Consider the following 14,831-nt stretch of genomic DNA (forward strand, 5'->3'; position numbering starts at 1 on the left):
CTGCATGTGTTGTTTTTGGGGTGTCGAGTCCGCATTGGGCGGCCCGCCCCCATAACCTCCCTCAACCAAATTAAATGGCGTTGTTTTTATGTTTGAGGTTCCGTTGGTGCATTAATGGTTTGATGAGCTGTGGTTGGTGGTTTGGTTACGTGCCACCTTATGGGGCCGACCCACGTGGACCGTGCAGGTTCGATCCCCGTCGGCCTCACCTTAACATATGGCAATTAATTAGCGTGGTTGTTGGGGTGTGGTACAAGTCCACCGGAGGTGGCCCGCGCCCAACCTATATTAACATTATGTTTAACATGATATGCGGGGTTCAGTTGGAGAAGGCCGACAGAGGTCACAGCCCGTCGGCCAATTTTAATAATAATTTTTTGTTAATGCAGCTTTGGGGTTCGACGACAGTGGCGAGGATCATGGCCTGCCACCATATATATATATATATATGGTGGCAGGCCATGATCCTCGCCATATATATATATATATATATATATATATATTTTTTAGAATTAATAGTCATTTTCAAAAATTCGAAAAATGACCGATGGGGACAAATTAAACAGGCCACAAATTCGCCCGGAATCTGGCCCAGGTTGGCCGGAATCTGGTGTGCGGATTTTGTCCAAATTGCTGCCTCCTTAAGCCTGCCCAATCAGCAAAAGTCAACCAAACTTTGATTGCTCCTAACTTTCGCATACAGACTCGATTTGATGAACCGTTCACACCACCGCGATCAGGACAACGAGATCTACGCTCTGGTCCTAGTTCGAAAGCATTCTAATCATTTTGATTTTCGAGCTTCCATAAGCCCTCTTTGTCCTGTGTGTGTCTCTAGAGCCACCTGGATCAATCCTCCCCACTGAGGAGCTTTCGGTCCTCCAAAAGCATAAAAAATAATCTGCAACTTCTTTGTACCTTGTTTGCATCACAAGCATCCTGAAAAGGTCTCGCTTCCATCTCCTTCACCTTTGTTCTTCATAGCCTTAAGCGATGAGCCGACACCTGCAACCTCAACTTGTAGTACATTGTTTTTGCAAATTACATGTTTGACTTTCATGACCAACTAATGACCCAAGCATCCCACACTTTGCCACGAGTTTATAGCACATACTCGGTGGTCAAGTTTACATCAAGATGGACACAATACCCCAACTACAAAAACAAGGCCAACATATCATTGTTGCTTCAACAAGTGATGGAAAACACTTGATCACTGCAACACATGATTTACAAAGATCAGGCCAAACACTATTTTGTTTTGACAAGTGATAGAAACACAACATCACTTTCAGAGTGTAAAATGCGACTCAAAATAATACTAGACATCATTGTTCTTGAACAAGTGATGGAAAATGCATCATCACTTTTACATTTTAAAATGCAACAAATGATTTACAAAAGCACGACCATGAAACTCTAACATGTCGAGAAACCATTTTTCAGTTATTGTTGTGAATGGGTCATCCCCCTGTGGCGATTTTGCTTGTCGAACAATTGTTTCACCCGGTTCATGCACCGACACTTTGTCTTTAAGGTGTTGTTCTGGATGGAGCCTCCAACATGTGGCTCTTTGATGGCCACCTCTGTTGGAATGACTGCAATACATCTTCTTCCTCCAGATCTTTTTAGCATGTTTCTTTACTTGATGTTGAGAGGGTCTTTCATGCCTCATCCTTTTGTGTGCTGACATTCTTTTCCAACACTTAGAAAATGTATGGTTATGTAATCCACAAAAGGTACACGTTTTTCGATGTCTTGATTTATGTTCGTCTTTAACAACATGATTATAATTGAAATGAACATTTGAATGTCAAGAGTGGTTATACCTTTCATTGCCATCTCTAGTGTAAGTATGGCGATGAGAGCTTGCCTCAACTCTTTCCCTACCATGGAGACTACCATGGGATGATGGAGATGTGTTCCCGTCATTCTCTTTCCTTGACGATTTCGACGATCTCTCGGAAAAATCTGACACCTTCGAGCATTCTCCCTCGGCGTATCTCAAGCCTGCAAATCGATGATTATGCACAACCTCCAAAGGTTGAGCTATGCCTTGGTTATTAACACCAAGTTCTTTTTCCTTCTCGTACCTCGTCCTGGTAAGGAGCCTTATGTTTGTCCCTGTAATTGGGATCTCCAAATCTCCAACAGAAATCATACTATGTGAAGACGAAACTGAAAGGAAATCAACATCTTTTACCTCCTCTGTCGATTTGGAAAGAACTGATGAGGGCTTCTCATCATCTATTGTTGGTGGTTCGCTAGCTGTCTCGGTGCATTCCCCAACTTCCTTTCTGACATACCCAAGTCCTGCTTAACAGGGTAATTCTTCTACTTTGATGGGGTTGACAATGCCTTGGCCATTAACACCCAAGCCTTTTCCTTCATACCCCATTTTCTTCAACAGTTTGGAGCCAATTCCTGTGGTATGATTTTCAAAAACAGCGAAATCATCATCAGAACACATACATGAATTTGGAGAATTGCTTTTTACCTCACATGGGTCACGCTGCAGCTTTTCCAAGGCCTCGTCCTTAGTTTACAGCTGTCGTAGCAAAAAAAAAATTCCTCTTTCTCTTCATGTAGGAGCATCTTCAATTCAGCGTTCTTTGTCTGAAGATTCTAGTTGTTGTGCTTCAGCTCTTCTAGGGCCTCTTTCGTGGCTCGCAACTGAAGCTGCAATCGCTCCCTTTGCTCTGTGTCATGTTGTAGAGTTTCATACATTATTTCCACCCTTTTGGAAATTTTGAGCATGGTCTCGTACATCGCCTTTTCATCCTCTGTCATTGCATGTTCCATTGTTCACGCTTGCAATTCACATCCACGCAAAGACCGCTCTGATACCACTGATCCGGGTCCGGGTGTGACGAAGGACCCTTCCAAGACCTTTTACTTTCATGATGTGTTAAATTGCACTTTTAAAAGAACATTAATGAATACATCTGCATGTTGTAAAGAAGAGGAACATGACAATCATCAACACATGAAAACATAAGTCATTGATAACGGAGTTCGTCCAGGAGGGACTACGTCTCCGGGCCCTAGTGTCAAGATGGTGTAGTTTGCTGCATTAAGTGATGTCAATAGTGATGATGTACATAAGAGGTGATGTCGCTATCATACAAGGAAAATGCCCTCACACAGGAGCGGTGCCAAGAGATGTTCTGCTACAAGAACTCTCAGTCAAAAAGGACTCCTATCAGTATGGCATAAAGCTCATGCATGATGATAATTAGCATCTCGCCGACATGGCATAAAAGGGATCTCAATGCAAACATACATGGTGACACATGAGTATCCCTACAACATGCAACAAAGGGATCTCAAACGAAACATGACAAATCATGACAACAAGTACATCCCACAAATGATTCCGCATCATATCAAGCAAGAATCATGAAAACAAGTAAGAAACAAGTTCCCGCATCAAACATCAAACAGGGATCTGTGCAGCACAATGCATAGCAAAAGAAGTACATGAACACACTGCATATACCTCACATCCAGGGGCCATCTGAAGAAAAGGATGTCAAACTGCTAAAGCTGTTCGGATCATCGATCTCACGGTGTCGAATCGCATAGAAATGATTGCTTGCACATGAATGCTGACACCTGCACTCCACTTAGAAAAGTGACCGAAAAATGAAATGAGAAAATGGAAAATCTAAACACTCCATCAGATTTGTGGCGTCGAATAGTGCAAAATCCATAGTCAAATTTCTGAATTCTGAGAAAGTGAAAATCTGGGGCTTAAGGAATCTTTTAGATTCCCCTAGATTCCTCAAAGATTCCCTCCTCCGGTCCTCTTCAAATCTGATACTCAGATCAGGACACTGACTGCGCCATCGAGTTCATGTCGCTGAGAGGTGTAAGATCAACATAAAATTTGTCCAATTTGGATACTGCAAAAATTTTACCCTCCTGAAAATTTCGCTCAGTCATGGTTCCCCTTGCAATAAATTAATTAAAAAAATATTGCCTCGATTTCCTTGCCCACTCCTGGTTCCTCCATCCTGGGCGCACTGGGCAAATAATGGGTTTATATAAATTTCCGGGCAGATTTGTCAACAAACATTGTTTGGTGTAACGGTTAACATCCCCAAGTTTGGTGGAGGAGGTCAGGTGGTCAAACCCGCCTCCTCCATGTTTAAGGTTTTATTGTTTTTAAAAAGTCCACATGTGTTATTTTAGGGGGTCGTGTCTGCATTGGGCGACCCGCCCCCATAACCTCCCTCAACCAAATTAAATGGCATTGTTTTTATGTTTGAGGTTTCGTTGGTGCAATAATGGTTTGATGGGCTGTGGTTGGTGGTTTGGTTAGGTGCCACCTTATGGGGCCGCCCGGTGGGGCCTGTCCCATGTGGGCCGAGCAGGTCCGATCCCCGTTGGCCTTACCTTAACGTATGGCGATTAATTAGCGTGGTTGTTGGGGTGTGGGCCGGGTCCACCAGAGGTGGCCCGCGCCCACCCCATATTAACATTATGTTTAACATGATATGCGGGGTTCGGTTGGAGGGGCCGACAGGGATCATGGCCCGTCAACCAATTTTAATAATATTTTTTTGTTAATGTGGTTTTAGGGTTTGACGGCAGTCGTAGAGGTCATGGCTCGCCACCATATATATATATATATATATATATATATATATATATATATATATATTTTTATTTTTTTTATTTTTTTTTTAAATTAATAGTCATTTTCAATAATTCAAAAAATGACTGAAGGGGACAAATTAAACAAGCCACAAATTTGCCCGGTATTTGGCCCAGGTTGGATGGAATCTAGTGGTCGGATTTTGTCCAAATTGCTGCCTCCTTCAGCCTACCCAGTCAGCAAAATTCAACCAAACTTTGACTGCTCCTAACTTTCGCATACGGACTCGGTTTGACGAACCGTTCACACCACCACGATCAAGACGACGAGATCTATGCTCTGGTCCTGGTTCGAAAGCATTATGATCATTTTGATTTTCAAACTTCAATAAGCCCTCTTTGTCCTCTGTGTGTCTCTGGAGCCACCTGGATCAATAGCAAACCTTTTAGTGCTTCTTGTGCTCAAAACAATAAGAACACTTGACTCCCTCTTAATGGTTCAGAGAACTAGGTCAATAGCTCGGTTCTTAATTGCTTCACAGGACTCTCTTTAATTCATCAATCAAATCCAAATAAATATATGTATCCTTAGAGTCATAATTAACACAACATACCTTGATTGTAGCCCTTCCATCAAACTTTCACTAATTTGATCCTCAACAAATTTGCTTGTTGGACATCCTTTTCAGAAGACTTGAATTTATGTGAGCACAAGTGATTGGATGGAAGGGCTGCTAGCTTCAGAATTTTGATGCAGAGGTGGCAAAGGGATCAGATCTTCAAACATACTGTTGGTTGCTTTAACAAAGTAGAAGATTGGACTCAGATCAAAAAATTCTTAAAAAAAACTCTTCATAGACTTCTTATCATGATAGGTAGCTTAGTTGTTGAAGGACGACTTTAGAATCTTCAGATTTGATTAATGGCCTTCATGAGCTATTTAGCCCAGTTATTGCATATACCAGACTTCATTATTTTGCGAGATCTCTCATGTTTCTAGGGCTTGCAACAAGATACCTCAAATGCATTAACAGTCCACTGCTTCATCTTGACTTCAAGGAAACTTGACAACATCTCTTGTGATTACATTCCTCCTCTTGCTTGGGCTTGACCTCACCTAGCTCCGATACCATGTTAATTTTAGCTTAACATGTTCTTTGCTTAGGACAGTTACTTTATTAATCTAATAGCCCATTAGATCTCCATTAGGAATCACATTAATAAATTATCATATGACAGTTACTGATGCAAGAACAACAACCCTAAATGCAAAAATAAAAGCCAAGACAAGAGGACACCATGATTTAGGCTTAAACAAGGGCAAAACCCCACAAGGGGGAAAACCCACAGATCTTTTCTTCTCGATAATATCAAATGTTCAGAAAGAGCAAAATCCATAAGTACAATGATACATTAGTCAAAGTCAATAGATTGACTTTCCATAGATAATCCCAATCTGTTGTCCAAAAGTCAAAGTCACATCTGCAAAAGTCAAGAGCAGTCAAAGTTGCCCTGACCAGTCAGCAGCCAACGGTCCAGTCAAATCAGCCCAATCTATTCCGTCAAAGGAGAAAGAAAATTGCTCTCTCTCGGCAATCAAAATGCTATCAAGACTCAACGTAGCCTTCAAAAATCTGGTCAAAACTTGGTCAATAGTCTACGGTCAAACCTACCTCAGACCTGCGGTCAACACGGGTCAAACACCTCAGTTTGCCTCGGTTCCTGTGGCCACAAGTGCGGCCTATCTGGCAAAGTAATGATCCATCAAAATCACAGTCAAACAGTTGGTCAAAGTGCCTAGTCAATGCTAGTCAACGTTGCTTTGTGTACAGGAAATGTCAAATGCAAAAAATCACAGGAAATTTGTCCTCCAAAAATTCACATTTGTGGGAGATAGATAACTACCCAAAGAAAGTCGAATCCACCATGAGAGAAAAGAGAAAATCATGTGTGTGATAATGCCAAAATGGAGTGAACTCATTTTATATTTACACAAGTCAATGTGGGTCAAAGATCATGTCTCTTGGCCTTCAAGAGCCTACATGATTGTGGGGCCAACCTTGACCAAAACCAAGATTGTGGGCTTGACTTCAAAAATACATTTATGCTTGTCACAATCCATCATGCCTTAGGTCAAAATTGGTCCTCTCGAGAAGAGGAATCCAATGTCATCATCATCTCATATAGAGGCGCTGTCTATAGTGGAATTTGACCTTAGTTGACTATTTTAACAAAATGATTCAACAATTTCTTTAGAAGCTCATGCCCCTTTTTCTTTGCGATTTGGATGTTGAAGAAGGGTCCACAGATGCCCTAACGTTTCACTTGACTTTCCAAATGGCTAGTTTGAAGCTCTAATTGTTAGTTCACTTGGCTTTTCAAATGGCTAGTTTGAAGCTCTAATTGTTAGTTCACTTGGCTTTTGATGACTAGTAAACTCAACCTTGCCATATTTTTACCTAATCTCCAATACCTTGACGAAATTGACTTTTTTTCCACCTAAGTTTGCTATAACTCAACCTGATTTCATTTGTGTCTTGCTTCAACTGAGACATGAGTTTGATTCCTCTTCTTTTCTAGACCAAACTCAACCTTGCCATATTTATACCTGATCTCCAATACCTTGACAAAATTGAATTTTTTTTCCACCTAAGTTTGCTATAACTCAACCTGATTTCATTTGTGTCTTGCTTCAACTGAGACATGAGTTTGATTCCTCTTATTTTCTAGACCAATTTTGACATATTGCTTGTCAAATTCTTTCAAACGTGCCCATGTTTTGCCCCTTGAAAACTTGTAGTACTTATTAACAAGCTTTGACCAACCATATCTTGAGCATGCCTTCACTGATTGGTAAAATTCCACATGGCATGACATCTTCTCATCAAGCTCTACAACCTAACAATAAGTTGATTATTTGACTTCGGGGAGCTTTCTGCATTGGGAAGTGTGAACTACCTGGAGAACATGACATGTTGCTAACTGCTAGATTGTCATGTATGAGAAACAGCTTCGAGATACTACAACAAAGCCAAGGCACCCTACAAACTCAATAGACACATAACCGTGTGGAAGGACATAAGTGCACCTGACTTGAGCTAGATTGGCCCATACACTAGTGATCACCCATATAAAAGCAAGGCTCCTCTAAAACCATGAGTCCTCACATAAGCCCATCCAAGGTCCTCCAATCATATCCAAGAAAGAAAGAACAAAGATGAAATCAAAAGGACCAGTTATGGTCCAACCAACAAGATCTAGGACACCTAATACAAGGCCTCACATGGTTTTCACAAGGCGTTAGCTAGTGATCTTCGGTTTATAATGGTGTTAAAAATGCTGCAATGACACATAGGTGCCCCTTGCCATTATAACGGGTAACAAGGCCTAGAGTAGGGATCATAAGCAAAACGGCATTTGTAGAGTAGGAAAATCGATAACCAATAGAAAATCAAGAAATTGGGTAAATGGTAATCATTGTATTGGAGCTATACATGCCAAACATGACTACATATCCTATTTTTATTAATAATAATTAACGACATATAAACACCACTTTGGTTTGTATCTTGGTGAGATCATCTCCCGATATACTAAATATCCCTAGAATTATAAATATGGAGTGTTTTATATTATGACTACCTCTACCTTCTAAAAAATAAAACAAAATCTCACATTTATTACAATCATAATGGTGTTCACCTTGGAATATTACAAGTATTTTATTTTATTAACACATTAAAGAGAAAAGAAACAAGCTGTCCAAATTTTGTGTACTTGCAGATTTGAATTTCAGCATATGTTATCTCCATGGTTGACGAGTTTCAACTTTCCACGGCTGGATATGCATGCCAATTTTGGCATAAGATTGAGCAGATTTTATTAAGTGATTGATTTGTTTGGTATTTTATTTTGCTTGGGCTGCTTTGTAAGGAGGTTGAAGAGGAGTGAAGTATTTGCTACAGTAATTTAATATTTCAGATTCAACCCTAAAGTTAAATGTCCAGAAAAATAGATTCAAGAAACCTCAAGGTTGAGGTGAAAGTTGTGAATTTGCAATCAAAGATAGATTCACAAGGTGTCCACATGGTATTAGAGCATTTCAAAAATCTCTGAAGTATGAAGATCAAAGACGTACTTTCAAGGACAGGGCTTCCTCTGTTGTAAACTCCAAACTCATCAACTCTTATATTCAGCCTCTGGATGGTTTTGTCACAAGAGATATTTTGGCCAAATCTCCCCTACAAGGTTTGTCAGACAGCACAGCCTGGTGTAAATCACCTGACCAATTTTTTACCAGCGTTGGACGATTGTAGAACTTCTAGGTATCAACATTTATAGCTCAGGATTTCTGCCTGTGTGCCCTTCTTTGGGTCCTGACTCGTTGCACATCTTTTCTCCTATGGGCTTTCTTGTACCTCATTGGTTCTCTTACAAGACCACCATTTCATCTCATGCTCCCTCCCCACTTTTTTCCTTTTGGCTCCCCCGATACCATTCATTGTTCAATCTTAGTTCTCAATTTTTGGGAGAATCTTTTAGTACTCCCAACATTCACTTATATTATTGTAATTATTGAAGTAACATTGGCCACTCTTGTAGTAGACATTTATACAAAAGTCAAATCTTAAATTCAAATCTGACACCAGTAAAGGATGTCTTTGACTGTTTGATATATTCTCTGATTACAATAAAGACAATAAATTCTGCAGCAATATTTCAGAGAAGGAATATGGTATATGAAAGCACCAAGAGAACAAACCTGCTTGTCGGCACTTTGTCTTCCAGTTATCAACCAATTGCAGCAAAGTAGCCCGTTGGTCATTATTTTGAATTTCATTCACCAAGGATACCAGAGACCTTGCATGAGCTGTTCCCAGCACATATGTCAGTAAACATCCATACATAAAGCAGTACATCAAACATAACGATTAAAAGTTGCAGACTAAAATTAAGGTTCACCACAATTTTAGACTGGACAAACATAAATTAGGCCAAAGTAAACAAATATAAATTATAGGCCATTTGGAAAGATTTAAGGGGTGGCAGGTGCAGCGGGGTATCATTTATGTTTCCAGAGGAGCTCAAGAACTGAGCTATAAATGCAGTCTTGGCACACCTCCAAATAACCACACAGAGGCATATGACTTCCTTCAGGGAATTAAAGCTGCAGTCCCTTTAAATGTGAGAGCTCAAAATATCTTTGGAGACTCCTCTATCATCAACCCATTCAAGAATGGTAATAATCTCTTAAATGATAACAAGCTCATCACAATGACAATCATAGCAAGAATCAAGGAAAAACTCTACAACTGCAAGGAAATCCAATTTCCAAACATCCTAAGAACCCTCAACAAGGAAGGCAACACAAACACTAATGGTGCATCAAAGTTGGAAGAAGAGATGTTAAAATAAATGGGATGGTGAACTTTTATTCTATCCCTTGGGTTTATCTTCAACAATCTCCATTTACGACAATCAAGTGTTGATTTGGGGTAGCATCGGATATGCTCTAGCCACGAAATGTGGTGGAGAGGTTGGGGCACATGAGATCTCCAATACCCAGAAAGGATTTGGGCATATTCTAAACAAATCAGGAGATATTAAAATAATTAATATTTTTAATGGAGTCCCTAAGTCTAAACTTGGGGAAAATAAAATATTAATGTGTATTAATATGAATCTGTGTTAGAGTGGTCCAAAAGACATGGATCAAGCCAAATCTAATCTTAGCCACTGATTAGGGACTTAATCTCATCCGTTGAGATGTCAACAGGAAAAGTACAAGAGGAGGCTTGAGGGTCACTTGGAGAGTAAACCAGATGATCAGTCATTCTATTCTCTAGAGCGGAGTTTGCTAAGAGAGATAGAATCAATGATCGGAAGAGCAGCTGAGGGGCATTGAGTACAAAGAAACAAAGAAGGCAGAGATCGTGCCGAAAGAGCAGTACAGCAGCCAAGGAGGGTGACACAAAGCCAGCAAGGGCTCACGCAGGGCCACGCAGAGGCAGCCAAGTGCTGCGCAGAGCACTAGAGGGGCCAGCGCAGTTGACCAGAGGCTCCCAGAGTTGACACGGCACCCCCTGGGACTGACGCAGGCCTAGAAAGTCTAGCACAGGGCCAACGTGAGATAGAGACGGGCTGACGCAGTCCAGATTGGGCAGACGCTGGGGTTGCAGAGCAGTTTTGTGCTGAGGAGCTGCTGGAAGGATTTTCTGAGGTTTCAGCCAAGAGATTTCTCTCAAACTGTGAGCTATAGCTGCTAAGGAAATTCTTTATTGGGTAGGCCAGTTTCGGCACCCAAATTGTACTTTGACATTGCTTAATAAGAAAACCCTCAGATAGCTGCATCGCTTTTCCCGCATTGGGTTTTTCCAGGGACATTGGTCCAAAAATAATGGTGTCATGTGGTGTGTTTGTTCTTGTTTCTTTTAGTTGTTGATCCGTAATATGTTAAGCATGCACTAGTATTCATTTTCAGTATTTACTTTGTAAATAACTTGTTAAATAAAATAACAAGTAGGTAGGAATAAATCAGAAAAAGTGCATGAAGGGTTTCTAAACTAAGTAAACTTAGAAACTTCAACATGGTATCAGAGGGTGATTGCAGATCACAGAAGGACTAAGAGACATCAACCAAGCGGAGCAATAGCAGCAGAAAACAGTTGTCCCGAGGTGACAGAAGTTGTTTCTAGCAGAGCAGAAGCCAAGAAGTGTGACGCACAGCCAGCCAGAGCCATGCAGAAGAAGCTGGGAGTTACGCAAAGCCTCAGAGACGCCAGCGTTGCTGACGCAGAGGGCCAGAACGCTGATGCAGGGCATCCCAGGGCTAACGCAGACCCATCTGGGGTGACGCAGGGCCAGCATGAGGCAGAGAGGGGTTGACGCAGTTCATAGAGAGGCAGTTGCTGGAGTCTAGAAGGCTACAGAGATATTGCAGAGTGGAGATGGTGAGGTACTGTAGTCAGAACAGTACCTGACAGAACAGGCCCAGAGGAGTTGTTACCGAGGATTTATAGCCGCGGAACCTGGATTAGCAGTGCAGTTGCACAAGACGATCAGAGTAGGGGGCATCTCGACAAGCAGCAGAAGGATTTCCAGGAGGGAAATTAGGACTCAGAGGGAGTCCGGAAGAGAACCTCCAGATGGGAAGTAGAGACTCAGAGGTGTCGAACAGAGAACTTCCAGGAGGGAAGTAGAGGAGCGTCATGGCACTACACGGGGTAAGAGACTAGGATAGACTGGACGGAGCATCAAACTTCGCAGTTGGAAGGCCAGAATCTTATCAGTGCTTGATAGGAATCGTGTCAAGAACTTCGCCTTCAAGGTTATAGCTATCCCAGTCTACCCCAATGATAACGACAAGTATGACAAGGCAATGGCGAGGGCCAAATGCATTATCCCTGACGGGGTCAAGGATCATGTGGTACCACATATAGCCGAGAAGGAATGGCAGTTGAGATGTGGGAGGCTCTCAAGAACCTGTACCAGCATACTTTTGTGCAGAGAAGAATGTTGGTCGAGAACCAGATGAGGTTGTATCAGATGAAGAAGGGTCAATCGATTGACACCTTCCTCAGAGGATTGAATGAGATGCGAGACCAGTTGACTACTATAGGAGCGACACCGGATCAGGAGCTTATGGTAAGGACAGCGCTAAATGTTGTCTCAGAAGATTGGGAAGTGTTTGTCCAGAGTATCATGGGCAGAGGGACTCTCCTACCTTGGGACGAGATGTGGGCAGCTCTTCGCCAAGAAGAGATCAGACGGCAGTCGAAGATAGGTAGCAGCAGCAAAGGGATCAAGGTCAATCAAGAGGAGGAGGATGTGGCCCTAGCATTTGAGGGAAAGGAAGAGAAGCGGAAGAAGAAAGATCTCTCTAAGATCAAGTGCTTCCACTGTGGGGAGATGGGTCATTATGCGACCCAGTGCCCAAGAAAGAAGAGTAAGGGAGAGTCTTCGGAGACTAAGGCAGCACCAGCACGGGCAGAGAAGGAAGTTTTGACAAACGATGATTGTGCCATGAGTGCACACGCAACACTTGAGCGGAAGTGGGGAGACATCGAGCTGTACTCAGGCAGACTACAGGCGATGAGGGGCAGGATCCTTGAGGTACCCAGCCTCTTGGATTAGACCTTGCTATGGGAGCCCCGACGAGGAGTAGCAGGATTGTTGAGTGGGTAGAGACGGATGCGGATGGAGTGGCAGAGAGAGCTATAGTGCAGGAATCCCGAGACAACGCAAAGCTAGTAGGCTGCAGCAGTGCGAGAGGCACAGGGGTATTGCACCAGTGCACAACGGCACATAGAGGTGTGCAACGGTGCAAGATGCAAGAGATTTGTTGTAGCAGCGCAGAAGTCAAAGAGGGAGCACTTGTCAGTAGCAAGGGGAGATTCAACATCAGAGGGTGTTTCTACCCCAACGGGGAAGTCAGTTGGGAGATCAATTACTTACTTCTTAGTAACTGAGTTGCAATAGAGCAGTGGGCAGCACGATGCAACATGATGAGAGGAGGTGCAGTGCAGACGTAGTACTGGAAGGAAGAACCAGCAGCAGCACGGATGCAGAGGGAGTTGTCGTACAAATGCAGCAGTGGCAGTGGCAGAACCATGGGCAGCAATATAGCATGCAGCAATGCAGAGGATGTTGGGCAGGAAGGCCTAGCATCAGCACAGGTACCGATGCCGAATGATCAAAGTAATACTCATTGAGGAGTATTGCTAGACCACAATCCTCGCTAAGAGGGAGTGTTGATTTGGGGTAGCATCGGATGTGCTCTAGCCACGAAATTTGGTGGAGAGGTTGGGGCACATGAGATCTCCAATACCCAGAAAGGGTTTGGGCAGATTTTAAACATATCAGGAGATATTAAAATAATTAATATTTTTAATGGAGTCCGTAAGTCTAAACTTAGGGAAAATAAAATATTAATGTGTATTAATAAGAATTTGTGTTAGAGTGGTCCAAAAGACATGGATCAAGCTAGATCTAATCTTAGCCGTTGATTAGTGACTTAATCTCGGTCATTGAGATGTCAATAGGAAAAGTATAAGAGGAGGCTTGAGGGTCACTTGGAGAGTACACCAATGATCAGTCATTCTATTCTCTAGAGCGGAGTTTGCTAAGAGAGATAGAATCATGATCGTGAGAGCAGTTGAGAGGCATTGAGTACAGAGAAACAGAAAAGACAAAGATTGTGCCGGGAGAGCAACGTAGCAGCCAAGGAGAGTGACGCAGAGCCAACAAGGGCTCACACAAGGCCACGTAGAGGCAGCCAAGTGCTGCGCAGAGCACCAAAGGGGCCAGCGCAGCTGAGACAGAGGCTCCCATAGCTAACGCAGGGCCTCCTGGGGCTGACGCAGGCCTAGAAGTGCTGAGGCGAGGCTAGCATGAGACAAAGAGGGGCTGACGCAGTCCAGATTGGGCAGACGCTAGGGTTGTAGAGCAGTTTTGTGCTGAGGAGTTGCCGGAAGGATTTTCCGGGGTTTCAGCAAGGAGATTTCTCTCAAACTGTGAGGTATAGCTGCTAAGGAAATTCTCTGTTTGGTAGGCCAGTTTCGGCACCCAGATTGTACTCTGATATTGCTTAATAAGAAAACCCTCAGATAGCTGCACCGATATTCCCGCATTGGGTTTTTCCGGGGACATTGGTCCAAAAATAATGGTGTCATGTGGTGTGTTTGTTCTTGTTTCTTTTAGTCATTGATCTGTAATATGTTGAGCGTGCACTGGTGTTTATTTTCAGTATTTACTTTGTAAATAAATTGTTAAAGAAAATAACAAGTAGGTAGGAATAAATCAGAAAAATTGCATGAAGGGTTTCTAAACTAAGCAAACTTAGAAACTTCAACATCAAGTTCACAATGTGGACACATCTAGTCAACAGTTACGGCTTTGAAGGGAAGAGGTCTGACACATTCAATCGATCCCCTTCCTCCACAAATGTCTAAATTATTTGCATTCAGACGTTTTTAAGTAATGGAGATCTATCTCACCATTGGAATGGGGATTCAGGGCAGAATTCCAAGGTTAGGCATAGAACCCAGTCAAATGGCCTCTTGTGATCTTTGAAACATGGAAGCTAATGACTAGTGCCTGACTTGTCAAAAATGCATTTAGGAACTACTCAAGATTCTCTGATGACATGAGGATGTTACAATTGGGAACAGAATTTCCATTTTTCAGGTCACTTCAAAAGTTTATGACATGGAAAACCAATAGATTTCTCAAAA

The 14,831-nt window shown here is 42.3% G+C and overlaps 1 protein-coding gene across 1 annotated transcript in view; it reads right to left on the minus strand.

Annotated features, from left to right (window-relative positions):
* The window catches only part of RECQL2 (RECQ helicase L2), a 280,758-nt gene that overhangs the window by 67,048 nt on the left and 198,879 nt on the right, over positions 1-14,831 (minus strand). The window contains exon 16 of the mRNA XM_089454855.1: positions 9,362-9,469. Within this exon, the coding sequence (XP_089310981.1) occupies positions 9,362-9,469 (108 nt within the window). The remainder of the gene's footprint in view (positions 1-9,361; positions 9,470-14,831) is intronic.

The sequence above is a fragment of the Pinus tabuliformis genome, chromosome 7 (genome assembly GCF_031772625.1).
Source record: "Pinus tabuliformis cultivar Carrire ecotype Pingquan chromosome 7, CPIR1, whole genome shotgun sequence".
NCBI classification, from domain to species: domain Eukaryota; kingdom Viridiplantae; phylum Streptophyta; class Pinopsida; order Pinales; family Pinaceae; genus Pinus; species Pinus tabuliformis.